The sequence below is a fragment of the Ambystoma mexicanum genome, chromosome 3q, assembly GCF_040938575.1.
Source record: "Ambystoma mexicanum isolate Mex_15411 chromosome 3q, UKY_AmexF1_1, whole genome shotgun sequence".
NCBI lineage: Eukaryota > Metazoa > Chordata > Amphibia > Caudata > Ambystomatidae > Ambystoma > Ambystoma mexicanum.
The window spans coordinates 876107619-876133984 of NC_090926.1; the positions used below are offsets into that span (position 1 = coordinate 876107619).

The 26366-nt window shown below is 46.6% G+C and overlaps 1 protein-coding gene across 1 annotated transcript in view; it reads right to left on the reverse strand.

The window, feature by feature from the left end:
* Positions 1-19849, reverse strand: part of ERN1 (endoplasmic reticulum to nucleus signaling 1) — a 749808-nt gene extending 729959 nt beyond the window's left edge. Inside the window, exon 1 of the mRNA XM_069654991.1 lies at positions 19626-19849. Within this exon, the coding sequence (XP_069511092.1) occupies positions 19626-19685 (60 nt within the window). The 5' untranslated portion in view covers positions 19686-19849. The remainder of the gene's footprint in view (positions 1-19625) is intronic.
* Between the last annotated feature and the right edge of the window lie 6517 nt (positions 19850-26366).

Consider the following 26366-nt stretch of genomic DNA (forward strand, 5'->3'; position numbering starts at 1 on the left):
AGACAGATTGCTTTTGTTAGGGTTTCCTCGTTAGGGTAGGGATAGTGGGGTGTTTATCAAACCCTTCCAAGTTAGTAAAATGGCATCTTACGAAAAACCTCTACAAAGTGGTCAGCCTCACATTTCTGACCCCTCACATCCAGCTCATGGAAAGAGGGTCCGGGTTTAACTTCTTTGTACATCGTTCATAGAAAGTGGTAGAGCAAATGAAAGTAAAAATGAAAGTAAAGCAAGTATTTCCGTAGCACACCGATTGCTCGAGCTTCAAAAACCTGCTAGACAAGATGGGGTCGTCACGAAAACGAGAAGATCGACTGGTCACAGAAACAGGCCTACACTGCAATTCTGGGAGCCCTAGGGTGTGACAAACAAGAGGGCAAGCTTCCCCACCCTCGCCCTCAGGGCCAAGACTGACAAAGACCATGCAACGTCGTTGGCCAGAAATGACATGCAGGAAACAATGGGAATAAGCAGGTTTTTCTGGCTGCATAAGTCCAAGGGGCAGGGCCGAAGTAAAACAACCCCTAAAGAAAAGCGTGGAAGGGTGTGCCAACTTTACTCCAACGGTGCAGCACACCTCCCGTCTGGCTCTCACTGGGGTGGGTCTTGATATATAGCCAGTAAGTGTTTATATGGTTAATAGTCGTCTGGACTGCTGCTGTAGCACGGTTATGCCATGCAACGTCATCCATTTTACAAGGACACAGGCTTTTAGCGTGGACACCTGTAACTTGTGCTTTCGTAGCCCTGGTGTTTTTTGCCATGCAAGCTACTGGGGCTGCTTGCACCAAGGTCAGGGAGGGCCGACAACCGACTACTCCCTCCCCGCTCCTACAGTCCAATGCAAAAGAAGGAGCATGCTACCCACCTGCTTTTAGAAACGGGCCACTACCCGAGTTAATAATTATTAATAATAATTTGGCATTTATATAGCGCTACGAACCCTGAGGCATCTGAGCGCTGCTTATTATTACCCACGGTGTGTGGTGCTCATTTATCGACCTCGGAAGGATGAAAGGCTGAGTTTGGCCCTGCCGGGATTCGAACCTGCGTTGGCAAACTCTGCACGGATGTTAAGCGCTCTACTGGCTGTGCCACTTGCTATCAATATCAATAGTTCTTATCAATAAGACCACACAAGGAGTTAGTAAGTCCTATGGTCAATTATGTTAAAACATAAGTAGTAGTTACAATAACACTGTTTCCCACTCTCAGCCCCACCCTCTACACAACTCTATTCTGTGCCTATCCCTTGATAATGGGGTTAAGGGCAAACCCACACCTGGCCGGCCTTAAGCAGCCCACAATACACTCCTCCCCAGATTTCCCAGCTTGCCAACATATGTAGCCTTCAAGCTCAAATAATCAAACAAAACCCCCTCCTCAGTATTGATACCGACAGCTGCGGTCTGCCCTAAACTTGAACTGGCATGTACCAATGGCTCCCCTTCTATAGTTGCCGGGGCATATATGCACATTTATCCTTTTTCTGGGTACAATACCTTGTGTCACTACTTTCCCTGCCCAGGCAGTGGCACCACCCAGTGCCAAGCACTATTCCCAGCTGTGGGCTGGGACTACATGCGCGCCAATCTCTTCCTTGCTGGAGGACCGCACCCTTGCTGTGCCACCCACCCCTTCTGGCCCCGAGCCGAGGGCTCAGGCCAACGCGACGATGCGGGCTGACTGGCACATGCAGCCTGGGCTGTGGGCGGGGGAGGGAGGAGAAGTTCAACATTCTTCACCTCCTACCCCATCTACCTCCAGGATGGGCTGACCTACTCTGCCCGCAGGCCACTGCCATCTTCTGCCAGGGCTACAACATGCACGTGACAGGGATGATAACCTTGTTGGCCCACCCTATCTAGCCCAATGGCTGGCTTCCACGTCACCAGGCTGCCTCTTTGCTCCCGGAACCAGACTGCTGACACAGCCAGTGGAAGGTGATCTTCTGGGCCCGCCACAATTGGCCCCAGTGCAGGCCACCACGCCTCACAGGCCGTTTGGCTCCAGCCTGCACCCGATGCCTCATGCACCCAGGCAGCCCTAAACACACACACAACACGGGCTCCAGAGACCAGGTCCCGCTGGGTCATCTTGCGCACGGGGCCTGGCTTAGTAGTATCTTCTAGGAGCCAAGGGACAGTTTGGGGTTGCAGCCCTCAAAAGGAGCGTATTCCAACCATTCCCTCAAGCCTGTTAACGGTGGTTTATCTCTCTTGCTTCTTCTGCCGGACGCTAGTCCACTCTCCCAAGTCAGGGAGAGACCTGTCCATTGTCCAAGTCCCTGAACGTTCTAAAGGACTCCCGATGAGGTGTTCCATGGTTTAACCAGGAGAGGTGCAGTAAAAAAGTAAACACTAAAACCAGCACATTTCAAATAAACAGTGTCACCTGGTTACTAGACCATGGCATGTAATCAGTGCTTTAAGGGGTGGGGGGGGTGTAGCCTAAGGACACGCCTCCTAACTAGAGCCCCCCTCTCGATTAAGGGCGGGGGCGGCTGGTAAAAGAGGTGGAGCTGGGGCACCCTCGCATCATTACCTTTGATGCGCCCTGCCCCTCCTTTCAAACAAAAGGGGTTGGGCCCACCAAAAGGTGCGACACCAGTGTGGCCCAGCTTGCACACAGCAAGCAGCCCTTTCATTCAAGGAGCCAACTTTAATTACGGGCTCCTTGAATGAAAGGTCTGTACTTGAAACAGGAGATGGGCTGGAGGGCCCAGTCTCTCCTTTGTTTTCGAGTTACTGGTTAGTTACTAGAAACAAAAGGAGAGCTGGGCAGTCCAGCCCTCCTCCCGTTAACCAGTACATAGACATCAGGCAGCCCGCACTGCACGGTTACGGCTGCTGATTGCAGGTGGTGTCAGCACGTCGGTTTAGAAAGAAAAAAAAAAAAAGGAGATGCCTTTTCTTTTTTCTCTCCGAAGTGCTGACACCTGCAGGCAGCTTGTGTAACCGTGCAGTCTCTACACGAGCTGCCTGATGTGTCGGCTGGCTAGGGCTAGTTGCGGGTGGGCCACGCCCACTTAAAGCCCTACATGTGACCACCAATTAGGCTGGCTAATTGGGACAGGCATTGCACTTCAACCTAAGAGAGCTCCCGTGGTGGCAGAGGTGCTGATAGGGGGGGCTAAGGGGCTATAGCCCTGGGTCTTTTTGTTGAAGCCCTGGATAGAAACTCAGGGGTTACTACCAAAAAGCTAGCTAGACCCGAGGCCTGACATTAGCATAGCCCGGATCTTTTCCAGACCTAGCAACACCCCTGGGTGGCGGGGATGGGGCGTGGGGGCTTAAAGATGGCCTACGAGCAAGTCACAAAGGCAGGTTTCGAGGGTTTCAGGGCAAAGGAGATGATTGGTTCCAAAAATCTACGCTATTACTGTTTTCCGTGACTGGGTATCAGTCTCCATCATGTGGCAGAAAGACTGGGCATCATTGCTGGACTGCAGGAACCAGTTGTCAGCATAAGACTGCGCCAGCCAGCGGCTAGGCTGTGAGCTCCCATGGAGGAAGTATTTGCTGAAAGGTTTGTGCTGAATTCCAGGGCCTGTGCGTGCGTACGCCCAACGAAGACTTAAGAAGAAGCAGGTGTCTTGCATGCATGGGTGTAATTTTAGGGGGTCGGGGGCAGGGGTGTTTGCGCCCCCCCCACCAACTTTCATGGCACACCATTTTGTCCCCATTCATTATTTGGCAGGGGCACCTTTTCTTCAGATGTCATGTCCCCCCAACATTTTCAGCAAAGTTACTGTACTGCTTGCATGTGCAGCCATATGAACTGCACACCATTGCCAGGGGCAAATGCGGGCAAAACGGTTGTTTCCATGAGGGATATCTCGTATGCACGTTAAGCTAGTGCTTCCATTTGACTGGTGTAAAGTGGGTGGGGCTATATCTGGGAGGTTAACATCTGGTTGTAGTAATAGGGCAGCTCTGAAAAGACACTACCCTGGTAACGGGCCTGGCAGTTGAAAGGGATGGGCGGGGACTGCTTTGGAGCGAGAGCTCAAATCCTGAAGCTGGCAAGCCGGTCACTTTTTATCCAGAAGGATCTTTCGCTATTCTCGTTTCTGCTTTCTGTGCGCTCAGTCCCGCGTGCAAAATACACGAGGAACGTGGCTGAAACCACACTGAAGTGGTTGTGTAACTCGCAAAGCAAGGCGAGATCAAACTCCTGCACTAAAATGGAGCTAGGCTGGCCGGAACTCGTTTGTGTTCCTCTCCCCTACTGCCTGTAAAAAGTCTGATCAGAAGCAGACTGCAGAACGGGACTTGGATCCTGTTTCCACGGACTGTCTGGAGTCATTCAGCGAAATCACAGAGGATGAAATCAGCTCCAACGCAGGGCCTGTCCCTAGGATTCGCGTGGTCTGGCAGGAAAAAGATCCGTGACCCCACTTACTTTCATAAACAATGACATTACAGAAATGTAGCGCAGAGGTATCCTGGGAAGTTACGTTAAGAACACCATAAGTAAGGCAAGAGACAAATAAAATGAAGTCCGCTGTATGACTTTTACCGGTTCATATTCACATATGTGGCAATATAAGGAGAGCCGTTTATGTGTTGCAGTAGTAGACAGTGTGAGCTGAATACCTTCTAGAGACTGCTAATTTTGCCAGATAAGTCTTAGTGAGATAGAAGCATTTGCCTGGGAGCACGCACTTTGGTTAAGCGGTGAAGCCAGGCTTTAAGACCCCTCTGCAATTCAGGCACTCCAACACATCTCTTTCCAGATGTAATTAGTAGAAATATTGTTATCAAAAAGCCTTTTTGAAACTTTGCTTTTAAAATACCATCTGACTGTGGGAGGCGTGCAACAATATGGCGATTGAGTATTGCATATTGAAGCAAACTGTTTTGGAAAGTTTCACGATTGTTTTGACTTTTATCGTGTATATTTGGCCACGGTGTCCAAACGAGCCATATGCTTTTATTTCAGAAGCTACAGATACTGATTACTTTGACTCCAAGCAGGTTCCAAGAATGTCATGTCAGGAGAGGGATTGGGCTTGGGGCGGACAGGGCAGGTTGTCTACACTGCAGGATGGCCTTAGAGTGCGACAGAAGCCTATTTACAGAGCAGGTCTGGAGGCAGTGAGTGTAAGCCATTTCACAGGTCTTCACATGTTAATACAAACTAACAGGGCTCAAGTCCTAAAAACAAAGACAAAAATAGGTCTCAATAATATAAACCTAGGAGTGGAGTACATAAGGGCAGAGGTCACAGTTGCACCTGTTCTCCTTTAAGAATGGGGGCAGGAGCGTCATTTTGCCCCTGTAAAGATTCTGCAAAGTACCAAAAACAGGAGGAAAAGGACAATCCGGATTGCGTGCTGTGCTTCTCTAAATCAGTTGGTGTGGCAAGATTTCTGTCTCCTCTCCTGCTGGTTCAGGCTTGGTGATGCGTTTGCATGCCTCTTATTTTATAGTTTAACGTGCGGGCCTAGCTCTAGAGCAGCAGCGCTGTGCAGAGTGCGAGTAGCCGGCTTTTGGGCTGCTATCTTTTAACAGTAGTGTAGTACAGTGAGCAGATGTCTATGTGCCAGTACATGCATACACTGGGACTAGTCCTTAGCGAAATTAGAGAATTGTGGGGGCATTCCAAGCGGATATCAGGATACAGTTCAAGAAGGTGGATGCACGACACGAGAAGTCCCATTTGCAAACGTGCTGCGATTCAAGACAGGTGGTCGATTTGCATCTTGCTAAATTATCAAGTGCTGCTCAATTCAAAATGAGAAGGGGGCCTCATCCCGGAGCCTTGATTGGAGGGGCCGAGCAGGCTAAAGCTATTGGGCGGATGCGTGAATAGCGAGAGGAAGAGGGGAGGAGTGGGGAGGGTGGGGATCTTATAGCAGAATGTTGCAAAGGCAACTCAGCATGTTAGGTGACTGTTGCTGTGAGGTCATATGTGTATACCTTCCTGTAAATCATAAGGCTTCTTTTCCTATGTGTGCTGTAAAATGTGGTGCTGACTTAAAGTGGGGATGGCCCGCTTCATTCGGTATGATAGCTACTGCCCTCCCCCACCCCAGGGAAAATCAATAGTTGGCAGTAAGTGAACATATCTTAAAGTGAAATGTACAATTTCAGTTCAATTGACCTTTCGCCTTACAAGAAACTGCACAAGAAAGAAAAAATAAATAAAAGGCACTGCTGGCCTTTCAAAAAAATAAAAAATATAAAATAGCCAACACTGGAAAACAATCAGAGAGGAGATTTTCCAATAACTATGATGGCAAAGTATAAAAGGTGCCCACTTTTTAAACCAAACAGCCACAAAGCAATCTGATGCTGCAAAAGTGGGACGGAAATGGCAAACGAGAGCGAATTCTACTGTATCAGGTAATATTATCCCCATATATATGGTCGCTGTACATAATATCCCCGGGAAAAGGTTGCAGCGATATTATATGGGTGACCAGATTTATGGGGATAGGGGCAGCCAAAAAAAAAAAAAAAAAAGAAAGGGTTTGAGGGTTGTGGGGGTGTCCCCCACATGTTCCATGCAATAATGTGGGGACAGTATTACATGGAACCAATTCTACGTAGTGCCTGCGAGAAACATGCGAGTTCCTAAAAGCATGGAGTCGCATGGGGAGCAAACACAAACTTGCTACTGACGTACATGTTTTCGTCAGCACATTTCTTCTTTTAAATATCCTTCCACGTGCACTGCACATTGATTCAGAGCTTATTCGGTTCACCATACTTGGTACAAGAGGGTATTGTGCCAAAATAAAGTTTTCCCTGAAATCGCTTGTTAACAAGTGCAGAGACATGCCCAATAAAAAAATGAAAATAAAGGAGAATCAGTAATGAAGCTTAATCTGTTTAAGGATGTCAACTTACAGCTAGAAGGACACACATACTAGAAGACATCCCTCATGAGCCAGCAGGAGGATGGGGAGGGGGCGGTATAGACTGGAGAACAGCGAGCTGAGGTAGTAAAATAGAATCTTGTACAATCTGGGTTTTTTCCCCGTTTATGTTTGTGAAATGTTTTCACGCCTAAGGAGTCTATAGCAATCACAAGGAACATTAACCAAATGAGACTGCTCTTGGTCAGGAAACATAAGGGAAAACAGCATTTAACTGTTTTAGATAGAACTTGCCAGTTGTATCCTGCAGAATGAAATGCAGTTACTTTGAGTAACTACCTTTGTGTATGCATCAGCCAGATTCAGACGATGCTTTTCAGATACTGAACAATATACTGGAAGTGTAATTTATCGAACCTATAGAAAGCCACTAGATCTAGCAGTAACAAGATCTTGGTCGTCTTACCCTGATGGCGACATTGCAGATTGTTAAGATGGATTTCTAAACTCGGACCTGGTGGGCCAAGGTTTAGGAGGCCACCCTCGGTTTAGTGAAACAGGGAACCTTCTGGACAAGCCAGACCAATCTAGGTAGCTTGGCAGGGACTCAAGAGTAAGCCTGGGGGGGGTGGGGGGGAGAGGGCAAGGGGTGGTGCGAGTGATCGGAAGCCCACAATGAGCACACACCACAACAAACCATAAATTACTCTTGGACAAGTGTATATGGAAAATATCTATACATTTTATGGTCGGATGGACCAAATAGACCTGTAACTTTAACAATGAGAAAACATCACATAAATCCTTACACTATACAATATACATACACACAACACAGTTCCTAATGCAATTTCAGTTAGAAGTAGTAACCACAACCTGTGAAGAGGGTTAAGTTAGCACACAAATGGCATTAAGTAATTCTTCAGAGTTCGTTCCCTAACTTTCGAGTCCGACCCTAAGAAGTCGGGAGCCTTGTGCTCAACAGTACAGTTGTGCGTAAAAATGCGCGATCGCACAGATGAACAAAAAGCGGGTCTTCTTGTAGGGGCTCTAGCAAGTCAGGAAGGAGCTTGAGTTGATGAAGAATTGGTTCCCAGTGTTCAAGTTGGTCCTGGCACCAAAGCAGTGCTCAAAAGGACAGAATAGCTAGGGGGAGCAGGCTAACCCAGCCAAGTTCGAGTATCTTGAAGGGAAACTTGCACGTTAAAATGATCAGCTGTGCAGGAGGCCACCGGTAAATTATGCAAGTACTCCCCAACCCTCGGCACAGTCCACACCAAACTTCGCCAGGTTAGTCAAGGTCGCTAGTAGGTTCGAGTCCTGCAGTTTCGCGGTGCTCTGGCTCTCAGCCGCTGCGATGGGGAACGATTGTCCGTGACAGGAAAGTTGCCTTTTCTCGGCTCACAAAGGAGGTATGAAGAAAATTCCGGTGCAGCTGGGTTCAGGGCACAGAACAGCAGGGAAACTTTAGCGACCGTCACCACCATGTAGTGACACGGGAATCGTGGATGCGGGGAGCATTATGCACTCTCCTTATTGGGGACCCAGAGGAGCTAGGCCTGCAAAACGTGGCGGGAGAATGCACAGGACCACAAGCAAGTAATGTCCCAAGTCTCGGGTCTGCACTCGAGACAGCGGAGGTGTGCAGGTTACCCTGAAGTAGAGCTGGACAGTTCGCTGGATGGCCAAGGAACACTTCCGAAGGGGCTCGTTCGGTGGGTAAGCAGGAACCACCGAGAGTAGTTGTTCCCACTACTCCAAAGGTGGCGAAGCGCCTTGGCATGCCTTCTTGATCGAAGAAGAAAGCAGGGGTCCGACGGGACAACAGAGGTTAAAGGGTGCCAAAACCTTCCAAAAGCATCTCTGACAGTTTTACTAGTCTGTTTCTTCGTGTAAGAGACTTGGCTCCTTCTGTAGTTCGGTGAGAACACAAGGGATCGACCTGGAATGGCTGAAGAGCCCCTTCTCTTATCTAAGATCACCTTTGTGCCAAAAATAAAGACTTACAATAGAAGATCTGCTCTCTTGCAGGCATCCCAGCCCACGGTGGTCTCAGGTCATTCAGGCACTCCAGACATCCTGGCACCAGTAGTGTAGATTGGGACTAAACAGTCCCAGCCCTCTTCCTGGGAACACTTATGTGACAGGCAGAAGCCTGCGAAAGAGATTGGTTTTCGCGGGAGGCTGCATCCCCAAATAAGGAAAACCCGGGTTACCCGACCTGGGTGAAGGCAAGGGACAAAAGGTCATGTGGCTTGGCCATGTTCGGACCCTGGCCACAATTTTGAGCCAAGCGGGCACACACATTTTAACTCAGTAAAAAGAAGACAAACATTATGAAAAGTAACCGCTGCCACCAGGCACACTCGTAAAATCACCTAAAAATAGTTGTGTGTCTAGGTCCATAAAACAAAAAAGGGACCCCAGCTTACTGTAAAGGATGGTACACTGTGCACTGTTAAAAAGTTACCAAGAAATGGCAACATAGTCAAAGACTAAGGGAAACATAGTTTCCCTGTACTGACAGTCTGAAGGACGTGTCAGTTTCACCATAACAAGTGAGCAAAAGCCCAGGGGAGTTCAGCTGAAGGCTGGTCTCCAATGGAAAAAGTCAGGTTAGGATAGCCACACAAAAGCAAAAAGTTTGGAGGGGTCCATAAATGTAGGGGAAATTGCACATAAATGAAATCTTTTCTAACACAGATCTATTTCACATGGTGCCCATCTTACTGAGGAATCGCCATTGTGCTCTCCCCTTCGCCAGCTCCCATCAAAATACTGCCATGATTCCCCAGCCCTTAGTTCACATTACATGACAGGAGACAACCACAGTGCCACACCCAAGGCTGGTATTATGGCTCTAGGCTCTCCCCATCCCACCAGGTCAGGCTAGTCCTACATTTGCATCCCTACCTCATCCCCTTGAAAGACCTGCTGGGGAATACTGCTGCACCTACTCCCCAACTGAAGGAGCCTAAAGCGCTTCCCAAGCATACCCAAAACACCATCACAGGATAACAGATCTTACCAGGGAAAGTATTCCATGCACTCAACGGTAGCTTGTGTTTAGATACAGTTACAGATTCACATGCTACACCAAAGAATTTTACATTTCTTTAGGATTGGTGCATTACAGTTCAAAAGGAATTTTTAGCACAATAGATTTATAAAATGTGCATACAATCAACATATACCATACATTCAATAAACATTTCATATAATCTCTTTATAAAAACATTCTCTTGAGTTTCTTCACAACTATATCCCATAGTCTACTCAATGCTATAGTCAGTGGTAAATCCAGTCCCGATAAGCATCTGAACCAAAATGTAGCTCTTTTCATTTGGTCTAGGTTGTGCACACATGCCCAGATGTAACGTGTATTCGTGGGCCAATGTTAAACATTCTGTTAAAACATGTCTATAAGTTTCCGATTTATGTGGGTTTTTTTCTTTACACCTTATATTGTGCCCATTTTCTTTTGCAACACCAGGTCTAATGTGAAAAACAGTCATTGAGGGTAATTACTTCAATCTCAGTGTCATTACATTATTTGTGATGGTGGTTATTATGTATCTCTGTGGTGCAATGAATAAACAAACATGCAAATGTTTTCAAACCTTTTTGTTTTCATATGTCCTCATGTTCCTAATCTAGTCCCACTGATTCTTTATTTTCCAATTCAGTTTATGTCTGTTGTGTTCCATGTTCTAGTTCCAGCATTGTTTACTGTGGAAAACCCAAGGGCCTTTCCCTGCCTACTCCCCAGGGAACATCTACACAGGGGTCCAGGGGAGGGCCATCGCTTTTGGATCCCAACCCTTGGGGTGGACTAGTGGGGGGAGGATCACCTGGGCAGAGGGTCCTCAGTGATTGAATACCCAAGGATGATACATGATATCCCACCTTTTCTAATCCCAACCTATCATACCCTCATGTCTTGTGCTACCCCATGGCTTTGCATCAACGACTCCAAATAGAAGAAAAGGAAAGACAAAAACAATAGTTGGCATAATCCTTTTTCCAACTAGGACACAAACATAACCTTCGCTCCCTCATCTCTTCTAGACTATTGTGAAACACAATCCTTTCCCTCCCAGTTATCCTCATTTACTGAGGATACAAGAATGAAAGGACAAGAACATACACCCAGTTACCATCATTATAGTAATAAGACAAGAAGGAGAGGAGAAGATTCAGCGTGTCACCCCCTTACCATTATGAACATCACTAACATTGAGGTGGGGAAGAGAAAACTAAAAGTGATACAAGCTTCCCATCATAAGTACCCCTCAAGAAATGAGAAACGGTATCCCCCTTTTCTGACATCAGGCTACCCAAACTCCCCTCAGCCTTCATGGGATATATAAAAGGCACAGTCTTCATTTCCCAAAACACCACTCAAGTACTGTGACGAAGAAGAGGGAGTCAATAGGAATACAGACTTCCTATCTGAAAGGATCTGCGTGAAATTACCAAGTTGAGAAGTCAGACCACCAAAAGTCCCCCCCCTTTCATTTTTCACATATATATTTGTGGGGGAGACACCCCGCAGCCTCCCCACCATACACCTATACATTTTTATTAACTTTACCCCTCCCCCTGCATATACATATGTGAATAAATGGGGGTTGGACTTTTGGTGGATAGGACTTTTCTACTTAGGTAATTTCGTCCTAACCCTATGTGAAACGCTGCTATGGTACTGGGACGAAGAAGATGCGAACAGAGGCGCACCAGCATATTCAATGGAGATGTCCCAATAACAAGGTCAGGCAATTGAAACCACGCACACCCACCTGCAATCCATTAACCAGCCACAGGTGTATAAAAAGGAGGGAGAAAGCAGCAGCAGCAGCAGAAGTCCTGGGAGTGAAATAAGCAGATGTGGTCGTGAAGCCAGAAGAGAAGCTGAAAGGAGGCGAGACTGAGGGTAGCCGGTGTATTCAGTGCTGCAGCCTGGAAAGTGCCCACACCCTGGGGACTAGGAAGGCTGTTGGTCCCGACAGGTGTGGCTTCGGAGCCCCTTGGGACAGAGGCGAGGAAAAGGACGGACGCCATTCTTCCACCCACCAAGAGGAGTGCTCACCCTCCTGGGCCACTGTGATAGAGCTGGAGTGCCTGAGGGGTAGAGGAAGAACCCCTAGAGGCCTTTTGCAAAGTTTGTGGCAAGCACAATAGACAAAAAAGTCTTCAAAAGGGGTGCTGGTGAGTGAGAAGCTGAAAAACCCTGTGTGACTGATTGCGAGAGCTAGTGGAAGAACAGTTGTGAAGTATATATTGTATAAGAGTGGTCATGTTCCTTCGAAGAAGGGAAGGACCGTTTGCGAAAGTCTCCATATGAAATGTACTTTAAAGTAAACAGCCTGTGTGTCAAGACGGAAGACCTTTAGAAAGGGGGAACTGTGTGAAGCTGTGAGCAAAAAGGCATTGAGAGAAAAGGGGAGCTATGCGATGAGATGCATTGTGAGCAAAATCACCAAGAACCCTATAAAGATTAATTAAGCATCTGGGTGGCCCCCAGGCGGGAGGGTGATTTTGGAGACCCCACCATAAATACATATATACTGGGAAGGTTTCCAGACACGGGAGTGACCCAGGAGAGCCACAGAAACCCAGTACAGAAAACAAGAAGAAACTGTAATTTATAAAGAAAGTGAATGTTGCAAGAGAATCTTATTTTGACTAATGAACTTCAACAATAGGGCAGAGCTAAAGCCCAGGGCACCTGGTTGCGCGACCGGTAGTCGGTGGACTGTGCGATCTGACAACTGAGCCATGACCAATTGAACAAATGAACGGCCTGACAAACTAAAGTGAAATAAGCAAAGAGGAGCTATTGAGAATGGGGAAGATGGGGAAGGGTACCCTGAAAGAAAACTGTTGAACTGTTCTGGTTTTGCAAGTGGACCTTCAGTGTTAAAAAAAAAGTGTAACTCCTAGTTGAACACTGGTATTTTGAAAGTGAACTCTGTGGAATTGAAAAGGTCTAAGCTTGGGCAAGGAGAGCCTGGGAGACCCATTGAAGAATGAAAACCAAAAAGGGCTTTCGAGTTCGGGGAGAGGGAACGCGTAGAAGCCAAATAAGGTACAGTGAACTTTTTGAGCAGGGAATCCTGTACTATGAACGTTTGACAAGTGAATCCTGCGAAACCTGTGGAACTTTGTGCCCCCCCCAGAGTGCATTGAACATGGGGAATGGAGTTCCAAAAAAACTCCATTGCCAAACTATTTATACCTCTTTGATGGACTCCCAGAGTTGATGGAAAGGGGGTCCGGAGAATTGGATGATTTTGTGATTGCTGCCAGGAAGATTTAGGAGCACTTTGAGCCCAAAAATAATGCAATGTTTGAGTGGCACTCATTTTTCCAGAGGAATCAAGAATTTCAGGAGCCCATGGAGAGTTATGTGGCTGTCTTAAGAAAATTGCATCATACATGTGAATTTGGGCCTTTGAAAAACTAGTTGATTAGAGACAAACTCGTGCTTTGTACCAATAGCCCCAAGGTGCAGGAGAAACATTTGGCCAAGGACCTTACCCTAAAGCAAGCATTCAAATTGACGAGGAGCATACAGCAGATGCCCCACTATATGATGAATATGAGGGTCGACAAACAGAGCCATGAAGTATGTGCCTTCAAGCCATAGAAATGGAATGAAGGGAACAAGAACATTAAATGCTTTAAATGTGAGAGTGGGAGGCATTTATCATCCAGTCTGTTTTGCCCGGCTAGGAACGCAAATTGCATTAAGCGCAAACGGAAGGAACACTTCACCCATGTTTGCAATGAGGGGGCAATCAATATGGTGGAAAAGGTGTTGAAACGACCCGAGCAGGAAGTGGCCCTAGTTTCCCCGATACACAGAGCAGAGAGGAGTCCCGACGTGTCTGAGATCTCTGCTGTTACTGGGTGCAAGAAGGGTCCACTGGATAACTTTACGGGAAGGTCCCATCCATGATGGTGCACAGTAGAACATGATATCCAGCCGTGTGGTTATGGAGATGTCAAGATCAATCTTTTGGGTAAATTCAAGGCATCCATTGAGTAAAAGGAAAGAAAGTGCACTGCTTAGATGCATGTGGCTAAAAAAGGATTTTTGCCGCTTGTTTGGAACGAGCAGGCAAGTGTGGGCATCTGCATTCAGGCCAACCTGAGTAAATCAGTGATGGTGGCGGACAAATAGGCTGTGGGGCTTCTGGAAGTGTTCACGGATGAACTGGGGAGACTAAGGGATTTTAAGCATCTCATCAAAGTCAAGGGGTATGCCACTCCTGTGGTTAATAAGGTGCAACCAGTATCTCATTATCAGAGATAACAACTCAGGAGTAAACTTGATGCGCTGCTGCTGAAAGGGATCATTGAGAGAGTGGAAGGCATAGATTGGTTGTCCCCTGTGGTACTAGTTACCGAGAGTAAAGGCAATTTGTGGCTATGTATTGACCTCACAGACCTTAATAAGAACATTCTAGTAGATCACCATCCTTTGCTTGTCATCTCGGAAGTGTTGGCTATGCTGGGGGAAGCCAAGCACTTCACAGTTATTGATCTATCAGCGGCCCATCACCAGGTAGCGTTGGTGCCAAGACCTTACAGCTTTTGTCACCACGGAGGGCACTCTGCAGTACTGCAAGATGCTGTTCAGACTGGCCATCAGCCGCCGTGATATTTCAACAGGTCATAGAAAAGGTTCTGGAGAATATAAAGAACATAGTCATATGATGTTTTAACTAATGCGAAATCGATGGAGGAGCATGATGAAGTACTGAAGGATGTTTTGTGTACATTGAGAGAGGCTGGACTCATGGTTCTGCGCAGCAAATACAGGATTGGTGTTGAGAATGTTGATAATTTGGGACATCCAATTTCGGCTGAGTGGGTCTGCCCTAAACTCACTTTGGTGGAGGCCATAGGTTTAGCCCGGGAACCCAAAGACCAGTTATGGTAATTCCTGGAGTTGGCTGAATGCTACCACATGTTTGTGTGCAAATTGAGGTAATATCAACTCCCCTTAGGTTATTACTCAAGAAGGAGTGAAGTATGACTGATCAGAGGACTGGGATGCATTTGTGATTATTGAGGCGGGCATAGCCAACGCCCTGCGCTGCCTTTGGGGACATTTTGTAATAAGAACAAAATGTATCTTAAGGTGGATGCTAGCATTTTGGGTTTGGGGGCATCTGTAACACAAAGTGATAGTAGTAAGGAGGAACGAGTTGTGATGTTCGCGTCTAGACCATTAAGCGGCGTGAAAGGAATTATTCAGTAGTGGAGAGGGAGGCCCTTGCTTTGTTCTGGGCGGTGCTTCCTTTCACATTTATTTGTGGGGTCAACATTTTGTGGTCAGGATGGATCACAAGCCCCTGATGCAAATGTCAGGCGTGGGGTAGAGCAATGGTTCACCCACAATATCCAAGTGGTTTTTAAGGTTGCGAAGCTACGATTTTCAAGCATGCCGTTTGCCAGGTAAAAAGAATTCGGAAGAGGATTGTCTGTTGCGCCTGCCCATGGAGTCTTCGGAGGGGGAGAAGAGATGGTGGTGGCCAGTATTGAGCATAAAGCGTTAAGTGAGGTAGAGTGGAAATGCACTAACAGTGAGGATGAGGTGTTGAAGTCTATTGCGGAGTGGGCAGTTGTAGGCTGGCCTGGCAAGGACGTTCTGGAAAGAACATTTTAACTGTATTTGAGGTTGTCTTTGTCTGTGGGGCAAGCTCGGGAGAAGGGTGAAATGTGTACTTCCAGATAGAGTCAGGGAAAAGTTGTTGGATATGGTGATAGTGAACGGAGGATAGCACAGGGGCAACGCACTGGTCTTGGAAGCAAGACCACGCAGAGCAACAGAGATTCGAATCCCAGATCCACAATTAGAAACCAAACTTGGGTTCTGTATTAGGCGCGTTATAAAAAAAAAAAACAATTAAATATAAATGATACATTTGGGACAAATGGAACGAAGAGAAGGTTACGTCAGAGTTACTGGCAGCCAATGTAGGATAGCTGTGTTGAAAGGAAGGTAAGTGAGTGTTTGGCTAGTGATAAGAGCAAGGTAGTTCGGGAGATTCGCTTATTCCCGTTCAAGGTTCCAGCTCAAACCTGGCCAAAGGTTGCTATGGACGTGATGGATCCGATTCAAGGTCTGGGTGTGCTCAAGTATGTTTTTGTTATGGTAGACTACCATTTTGCAGGTCTTGACAATAAACCTCTTATCTTTCAGACTCCTCGCCAAAGGTTTTCATAGTCTTTGTCCCAGCTGGGTTTGCAGCCAATTCGTTGAATAAAATACCTCATTAGCGTTACAACATTTTAGCAGTTTAATTTTAGCAGATATATTTTCTTTCATTATAAGTACCACTGCATGTAGCAAAGGGCATTCCGATTCTTTCATAGCTTTTTGGTAAAGTATATTCCTAATTCAAGGCGTATGGCCTCTGCTGTTAGGCCTTGCCCTATAATATTTCTACTTCATTTATAGTCCTGGTCAAAGAAATAATTTCCTGGAGTTTGTGCAACCCACGATGAACAATGTGGCTCTGCACATATGATGTTGTAACTCCACAACCACCCAATGAGTAAAACTTGTTGAGGGAGACAAAGTAGCAGGAGCATTGTTGTTCAGAAAGGGAATGAATCCTCCAACAGGAATATAGTGTGTTTCTATTTTCCTAGACAAAGGGCCTCATTACGTGTGTGGCGGGCCCGAAACAAGGGTGCCAGTCTTACCAGCACCCTTGTTTCCGGACTGCCACACTACAAGGCTGCGAGCCAGGCCCGGCGCGCCCGGCAGGTCTGACCCTGCCGGGCGCAAATGACCCAGTAGGCAGAGTTGTCATGGAAGCACCGCCACCTTTAGCAACGGTGTTGGTCTTCCGAGTCTCCATTCCGATGGGGACTTACCAAATCCCCCACCCGACTTGTAATGTCATGGTGGCACCGGAAAGTCCGGCGGCGGATTCAATGTTTTGAGGTCGGCGGCAACCCACCAGTAGCACCGGCGGGTTACCACCAACCACATAATGAGGCCCAAAGTGTTCTTAAAGCTTATCCAGTATGCTTTTAGTCTCTCAGTCACATGCTGGAAACACAGAAGACATCAGGTCAGCACACGAGGCACCGGGGTGGATCAGAGAAGGAAGAGCTGACGAGGGAGGAAGAGAGGGTCACAACAGAGGAGAGTGAACACCAGCTAAGAGGATGGTCGAGGGTAACCCATTAGCCAAAAAAGGACAGGGAGGCACGAGTGGGTCAAGTTTGCCCTAGGCAGGCAGAGGATTTACAAGACCCTGGAAAGCGATGCTAGTAAGGGTGGCAATGAGGGGACTCCCTTGATACTTGAGGGAGAAAAGGGACCCAGAGTGAAGGGGCAGCAAAGTGAATAATTAGTAGCGAGGACCTTTAGACCCTTATCACCCTGTTGGAGCTACTTCAGCGATAGAAACAATTCGCCCAAGAGAAATAACACGCAAAGAGACTTGAGCAACGAGGTCAGAAGAAAAAGTTCAGGAATTTGCAAGGCCACGAGGGGGAGCAACATGACACACTGGGTGAGACACTTGGCTTTGGTTGATCTTTCACCCCATTTTGGTTGACATATATATATCAATAAATGTCTGTGAATATTGTTTCCTGGGTTTAGTCTACTGTGCGTCGTAAGTAGTCTGCAGCGATGCTGGAGACTTCACTCCCCCAACACGCCTGTTTTGTATTGCGTGAATTGAGGTGGAAATGTAGCTCGTAGAAAAACTGCCACAGTAACTTCACCAACCATTTAGCAACCGGGCAAGGAGCTTTTCAGTCGACAAGGGACTGTAGGGGGTGGTCACTGCTTCAAGCTGGTATTGACAGCTGCACTACCAACATACAGGCGGCACTACCAGTATATATGATTTGTCACTAACGTGGTTTATATGTGCAACCTGTTACGGGGATATCCCATAGGTACAGTCTTGTGGTTAATAAATAGAAGTATTGAAAACGTATAAAAAATATGGTTTTCTGCCATTTCTTTTAACATCACAATCCTTTAAATATTCAGGTACACATAAAAACAAGTTATTCATTTCTGCCAGTATACATTCATTGGACAACAAATGGCCAAACGTTTAACAAATCTACATGAACCACCCGAAGTACTGGCGAATTCTTGTGGCCAATGTCACTAAAACCGTTGGCCAATAACCAACTAATCTAGTACATATTCAATGTAACTCCATAGAACCATAAAGTATTTAAACAATAAGTATTTCATTATTAAAGTCCTATCCATGAGTGCAAATATGAGCATGTAAATTTCGGATCGAAGATCCTTCTTCAGGGAAATACCCGTCACCAAAAAGTTTCACGATGAATCCTATTATGGATTGCTGTGCAGTTTCAGACTTGCTTGGTGTGCTACTACATCAGTTTAAAACAGTTATTTTAAAGGATACTGGAACTATGGGCCCTCTAGAACTTATATTATTCCAGGAGTTACTAGAAGAGATTATGATATGACAGAATGGTCCTTTTCTGCAAGAATGCGATATCCACATGACAACAGATGATTGTGAGTGAGACTTTTTGCAGGCAGATAAACAAGGAATGCTGATTCAAATTGCATAGGATATTTGGACAAAAAAATTGGTCGGACTTTTAATAAAGACTGTTTAAATAATTTATGGTTCAATGGAATGAATGGTGTACTGGATACATGGTTATTAAACAGACATTGGTCACAAGAATGTACCAGTACTTCGGATGGTTCCTGCGCGATTTGTTAATGAATAAAAGTAAAGATTTAAAGCCAAGGGTAACATGATCTTGTATCATCAAAATATCTAGTGAACATGGTAAACAATGCCAGCGGATGTGATAAGAATCAACTTCCTGTAATGCAAGGCATCGTGATCTGGTATAATTAAGCTCGTTTATAAATTCTCGTAAAAAAAAAAAAAACACAATATTCACCAACCCTCACAATATTCATCACAATATGCTGTTCAGACAGCGTGGAATATCTGCCTCCAGCCCCATTAAACGCTAATAAAAAAGGGCAGCGTTAAAAATGAAGACAAAACAAAACAGCTGGTATTGTGAAAGGTGAAATGAAGTAATATCGGTCGCAGAGGAATTACTGCAGGCTCTTTCCATGTGGGGGTGTAGATTACTTAACACGATGAGGTGCAAATGAGATCATAGTGGGGGAAAGGATTAGAATTACGAACACGCAAAATATGACTAATGGTGGCATGAATTAATATGCTGCAAACAGCAAATGACAGGTACACAGTGTAGACTGATACCACATTTAACAGCGAGATGGTGTAGTTGCAGTGCGACATGTTCCGGAGGAAACAAATAGGAGTGCAGCCAGGAACGGGAGTGCATCCGATGGCAGGGTATGCGGATGGCTTGTCGCTGGGGTACTACCTTCAGAGAGTTAGGGTACAGCGTGGTGTACTTTGTACAGGTACGGAGCAAGGAAGTTCTGCTTCCCAGATGTATGGCGCAGGAGAAAGGAGCACACGGCTAAGGGGCATTTGGCAGCGCAGAGGTAGGGCGTACCTGCGTGAGAAGAGAGCATATGGCAGAGGCAAGGCACTGGAGGAGCGCGAGAGAGCTGCCCACCTGGGAGCGCTAATGCAGAAAAATGGGGGGACAGAACAGAGATGTAATGCAGGAGGGTATTACAAGTCTGGTGTATCAATCGAGAAGCCCAAAGAGGGTCCGCGCAATATACTGCCCGCTTCTTCCTTCCGCGATCAGCCTGTCACCAACTGATTCCCAACATTACTTTCGACCAATCAGTCGTTCCAGCACTTACAGCACAAAGGAGGAGTAGGCAGCTGAGCAGCAGACGCCGAAGTTTGGGTCTCCCCTCCATGATCGCTCCCCCTAGGACTTAAAGTTCTCCTGTGAGCAGGCAGAGTGCCTCGGACTTAAAGTTCTTCTGTGAGCAGGCAGAGTGCCTCGAGTCGCTGCTGCAGACTCCAGCTTCCCAACTCCGCTTCCATCACTGCAGGGAAATGCCTGGTTCCCATTAGAGAAACGGACCCTCACTACACTCCGCCCCCTGACGTGCCTCGGAGCACGTTAGACTCACATCTACGTAAGCAACGTCGCAGCATGTCAACTACAGAAAGGCACGTATTCTTTGGCTGCAGGGGTTTATGAACAGACATTGGCAATTCTGTGACACCAATAAAATTCCTCATAAAACTGAGTTTTGCGCTGGTCAACATGAGAGAAAAGGGAAATGGCATAAGCTGATATTTGAGGGTACTCCTCCTCGGTGGCAACTTTTGGTTTTCTGACACTGAGCGACTCGAGGAGGCCGTACCCGAAACAACCCTTTTTACAGCAAGAATTGGAAAAATGGATTTATAGGGAGGTCTCAACACATACAATTTCAGCAAATGTAGCCTGAGTTGACTTTCCTCAGCTTTTTGCTTTTGGTTCTACACTGTCCCCTCCCTACTTCTGCGCCTGCCAAATATCACTGGCCGCCTGTCTAGCCCTCTCTGCAATTAAGACTCCAGTGGTCCATTCATGAGGCGTCCTTCCTACTTTGGCAGCACTTGCTAATTTTGCAAGACGCATGCAAACAGTCCATTTATCCTCATCACAGTAGGGGAGGAGCCAGAAGACCTGTCGTACTGAGTGATTTAAACGCATACAGCACTCTATCCTTTTTTTTCCTCCACGGTTTTGTTAGCCTCCATGCATACATATCCACGGGGGAAAAATGGCACTCCTGCTCCCTAGTACATGGAGTAGGAGGCCAACTGCCCCATCAACCCACATGTACTCGGCACCTATGGTTCTCTTAATCAATTCGCTGATTTTGGTATGGACGTTCAAAGGGCAGAGCGTCAGAAAAGAACAGTGAACAGGGCAACACATCGCACCAATCTGGTATGGATCAGGAGGGGGGACTCTATGTGCGGACCTGGAAGCGTACATCTAGTTTTGGGCCTGGGGCATTAGTGTTGATATTGATATTTTATTTCTATCGCGCTCATACACAAGTGTTTCAGAGCGCGACGAGGCAGGGGAGGGGAACAAGGGAGAACAAAAACAACGATCTTACTAGGCCCAGTGGCATTGAGAATGTGCAGGGGAGAGGGAAATGGGAAAGTGCAGGAGGGAGGGGGAAAAGTGGAAAGTGCTAAGCAAGGGAAAGTAATAACAGTTCAGCCAGCAAGTGGCAAGTGCTAGGTTTATGGTGCAGACAAGGGCTGTCTGATAAGTGCAGAAAAAAGGGGGGACTGTAGGGTTACAGATACAGACCCAAGTGCAAGGGTTGCCAGGAGGCAGTGCGTGTGCATGGCAGGATGAGCAAGTACCTGGGACCAAAATCAGAGGGTAACCAGCAGAACAGATCAACAGGGGAGAAGAGAAGCGAAGACAGAAGCAAATAGGAAGGTCTTGAGGTGCTTGGCAGGGTGGCTGTTCCAGAGTGAGGCCCCCGCCGAACAGAGAGATCTACCCCCAGCTTGTTTCTTTAAGAAACGACTGACCCTAAGGGAGTTGGAGGTGGAGGAGCGAAGAGCTCGAAAGGGAAGGTGTTTATGGGGGGAAAGTAGAAGGTATTTTGGACAAAGGCCACAGAAAGCCTTGTGGACAATGCAAAGGGTCTTGAATTTAATCCTTGCAGCCACTGGGAGCCAATGAAGAGATTTCAGGGCTGGAGAGGTACGATCCCAGGGCTTGAGGCTTGTTGGTCTGGAGGTGAACATTGGTGTGTGCCTGGAGGGAGGTTGGGGGTACTCTTGAGTGTGGGCCTGGTGGGAGAGGACGTGTGGGTGTGGCTCTGGATGGTAAGGCATGCATCTGGTCCGCAGTGTCTGAAAGGATGAGAGTTGTGATGAATCCTGCGAGTCATCACTGAACCCCAGCCTAAATTCTCCTCCCATGTGGCCAGGGGAAGGCAACTGCTAACTGATCCTAACCCTTGGGGGTGGCGGTATGTTATGTTATTTGGCATTTATATAGCGCTCTATATATCATTGGTATGACCTCAAAGTGCTTGTGGGTGGAATGCCTCGGGAACCGTAGTCAAGGTCAATCGAGAGAAAAGGGAATCTAGGGTGCTTGGGTGCACTCAAGATGTGAGCAGCGGATGCGATTGCCTGAATGGTAGCTGCATCCTAACATTTGATGTGGTGGTATTGAGATATCAGTTGGATGTGTACAGTCTGGAGGTTGGTCTCCGAGACTGTATTCTGACGGTGTTAGGCCTGTTTAGGATGCTTATGTGTGCAGCTAGGCAGATTTATTTTGTGGGGTATAGCTGCGTTTTAGCAGGATGTTGAGGTGTTCATGGAGTATTGTCCGTATATGAGCAGCTAGGCCGAATTGATCGAGGGGTGTAGCTTCGCCCCATGGTGTGTTGATGTAGAGTAGACAGTGAGCATAGTGATAGGAGAATTGAGTGTCTGGAGTGGATTTTTGAGGGAGGGAGGATCACATGAGAGGAGATGGCTGTTGGGGGCGTGGGTGAGACTCCTATAATTCCCAAATATCTGATGGCATGCTGTCACTGCACAAGTCCAATAATCAAACAGGGGTCATACCAAGTGGAACAAAAATCAAATTAATGCATGAGTGTTGCAACAGACTTCAAAGGGCCTACACCCAGGAGTACACAACCAGATACAATGTACACAAAAATGTTTTGTTCAATTTTATTATTTATTAACAAATAGATAAAATACCATATTAAATTGGTATTTAACCCATAGTGAATATTGCTTTTTTTAAAGAATAAAGTGCATCGTAATTAGAGTGCAAATAACATCCTGTTGGAAACCACAATGGGGATCCGTACTGCATATGCACAAGTCCCTCACATGAAAAAAACAAAAGAACATTCTGTAAAATGTCCTATAGACAGAATAGGTTTTGTACTGCAGAAGTTTCTGAGTCAAATGTGACACTAATTATCATAATTCCTCTATTCTCCTGAAACATTGATGGCACATTTTAAAGTAGAGCCAAATAACTGCCACTCACATAACATCGCCAAGTTCTGTTTATATTCAATCCATAAATCTATCAGAACTAAATAGATAAGAAAGAACCACAACCCCAATGGACTTCAAGATCCATAATGCCTGGGTTACTGAGACAAGGAAGAGGAACAGGGAGTCAATGAAGATCAAAAGTACTACTCCGAGAACTGTGCAGTCTAGTTGATTCAAGTCAAGGCACCTGAGTGGGACATTTAAATCTGAAAGTGAGCCACAGCTAGGGGAAGGAGTAGCAGAGGTATAAGCAGTTCAAAGCTTTGTGGTTGCCACAGAAGCTAGAGCACCAGCTGAAGCCAACGCAGGAAGATAACGCATGCAGTTTTGCAGAGTACGTGCAGCAGGATGCAGTGTCGGGGGTGGGAGCGACGAGAGAAGCCCAGCCATTTGGGAGACATGCTCCCAACTCAACGTGCGTTGCCCGGGTGTACAGGAGGATGCAGAGACTCACAGAGCCTCTGGAGCTCCGGAGAAGAGCTGCGCAGACCGATGAAGCTACTCAGGAGCTGGTAACGGTATGGGCAGATCGCAGAAGTTCTGCCACAGAAGCAGGGAGTAATGCAGAGACGACAAAGAAGACCAGTGAGTTGGCCGGAAGGAAAAGGTAACCCTGGGGTGCTCTGAGCAGAACATTATGCAATAATAAACAACTTTGAATGGTATCAGGTAATATTATCCCCACCAATAATATCGCCATAAATGGTCATCGGGAACGGCCATAGGCGATGTTATTAGTGGGGATAATTTTTGGGGTAAGTGGGAGTAGGGGATGCGGGGGTATCCCGCCTCCCTTTAAAATAATATGGGTTAACATCGCCGCAAAATATGGCACCATTCTTGTATGGCGATTTATTTTGCGGGGATATTAACACATCCTTTGAATACCGAACAAGTAGAGTAAAGAGGCACGCAAGGGCGCAATTTGCCTTGTATGAAACATCAACTTAGGGACACCAGAAACCCACATTGCCAGCAGCCAAGAGGCTATACAGAAGCAGGTAAGATTCAGCAAGGGCGCAATTCTCCTTGTATACTATCAACTTGGGGAAACCTGTAACCCACATTGGTAGCAGCCAAGAGGCCATAAAGAAGCAGTAAAGAGGCAGCAAGGGCTCAATTCTCCTTGTATGAAACATAAACTTGGGGAAACCTATAACCCACATTGCCAACAGCCAAGAAAGTATAAAGGGGCAATAAAGAGGCAACTTGGGCGCAATTTTCCTCTCTTGAGATGAAAGTGTGGGGAAACCTGTAACCCACATTGCCAAGAGTCAAAAGACTATTATAAAGAAAGGCAGACAGGTTAAGCCCGTTAGGAGTGAAGTCCACCGGCTGTTGTGCGGCTGTTCGGCGCTGGCGGAGCCTGGGGGAGACTGCGGAGGAATCACCTCTTTGATCCCCATATGGTATCCTGCCAACACTTGTGCTATTGAGTGAAGTTGAGTGTTGCCTGAGGTGCAAGGCACACTGCACATACTGCACTCACCCTCCGAATCTCCAAAACTACCGTTCTCTCAAAACCGAACATCAATTGTGCGTTTTCTGAAAGACGAATGAATGAGCCAGGGCCCTCGGGTCCCTTCCTGACCGAAGCGGCCGTAGTACTACCGGGAGACGATGGAGGAGTGCATCCGCTTACGAGACAGCAACGCCGCTGCTTGGCTGCCGCTGCCTGTGGAAGCACGCCAATGGAACTGAGAGTGGTACCGCCGGTAAACTGTAGCAGGTCCCACAAAAGGACCTGTGCTTCTACTCCTTCAACTAACTCTGAAACTTTTTTTGACTGTCGAGCCAGTAGCTCTCCCTTACTTGCTATGGCTATAGCCCCCCCTACTCCCTTCACCCCCTCTACATCTCAGGCTCTCTCAACAATACATACAGCGAGTGACATAACTGATATAACCCACGAGACAAATGATGAGAGAGTAAACAAGAGCCCTGTTATGCCTGAAGTATTCTCAGAGGTTGTTATTGACCTTGCTACTGACGATAATGTAGGAAACAAAGAAATTCTTAGTGACACACAAACTCATCAGACCATCACTGCCCTTAATAAAACTGGAGCTTATGAGACTCTATCTATCACGACTTTCCAGTCAAGGGTTCACTCTTTAAGTGACTGTAAAGTCAGATCTGGGGAGAGTGAGAGAGAGAGTGAAAGTGAAGAGAGCCCTAATCGATCGTTTGACGAGGATCCTGATGAGGACACTGAATTAGGCTGTAAAGACTCTATTACATCAACCCACCGTGTCCAAACGCAAAGCGAAAGGTGCATAAATGACAATTTACTTAATCCCAGAAGTGAACTGTTAGCAGCCGGCCCAACTGGCTTGCAAAACAATGTGATGTGGTCTAACCCAGCTTGTCTATCTGACCAACTAGCTTGTATCACTAGAAGCCCGAATCGACGCAGTTCGATCGCTGCTGTGGACAAAGTACTAAAAGATCTAATTCAAATAAATACTAGAATGGGAAGTAAGTATACTGCTCAAAACAAAGCGGAAGCAAACTCCACTGAATTACAAAAAGAACAAGAAGTCGAGCCCCAAATGGAGCTCCGAGTGGAAGAATATTGTGAACTTACGATCTGAAATCCAAGAATCCCATGAAAAACAGAACCCGTGGCTTAAACCCATGCCTAAAAGGAAAAGACTTGATTCCTTAGGTGATGACCATAGAGACCAGCTGTTCACATCGCAAAAAAGACATGCCGAGATGCGAGAAGCAGCGGGTCTGGATTGTCCTGGACTTGAGTCATACTTTGTGCCGCTTTTTGCTGATCCCCTTATACAAAATTTCTCCACAAAGAAAAAGAAGCGTCGGAAAGAAATGTCAAAAACAACCAAACTAAGGATGATACACAACAAATCAAACTTCCAAACACAAAATATGGCAGAACGCCTATCGAAAGAAATATCCAGAGATCTGAATGCACTTATAATGTCCGCACATACCATATCCATTGTGCCGTTTGTTTGTTTGTTTGTTTGTTTTATTCACTTATAATGCGCACCAGACCCGAAGGTAGCCGGGCGCAGCAGTACAGAAAATGCAAAGCTTAGGTTGCAGGGTGGGGTCATGGGATACATACACTGTACAAATACAAAATACAAATATAGAATGCAAAATATCACAGTAAGGCAGCAGTTGCGGTTTACATGCAGAATAAATACAAAATATGATCAAGACAGTCTATGTACAGGTACAGTGTGGGCGAAAGCTCATCGGTCAGGTGGGCAAAGTGAGTGGGACCATAAGCTCATGATGAAATGTATGTTCTAGGGTGGGGTGAAGGATAAGTGGGCGCCAATAGGCTATTCATTGGCAGTCCTTAGGAGATTGATGTAGTTATTTCTGAATTTAGGGAAGGGCTGTGCCTCGCATAGAGGGTTAGGCAATGAGTTCCATAATTGAGCTGCTTGCACCGGGAAGCTACTATCCCCCGCCTTAGATAACCTGAATCTCGGAATGATGAGGCTGTTGGCATTTGCAGTTCTGGCAGGGCGCGAGTGATGTCTTTTTGTGAGTTTATTGCG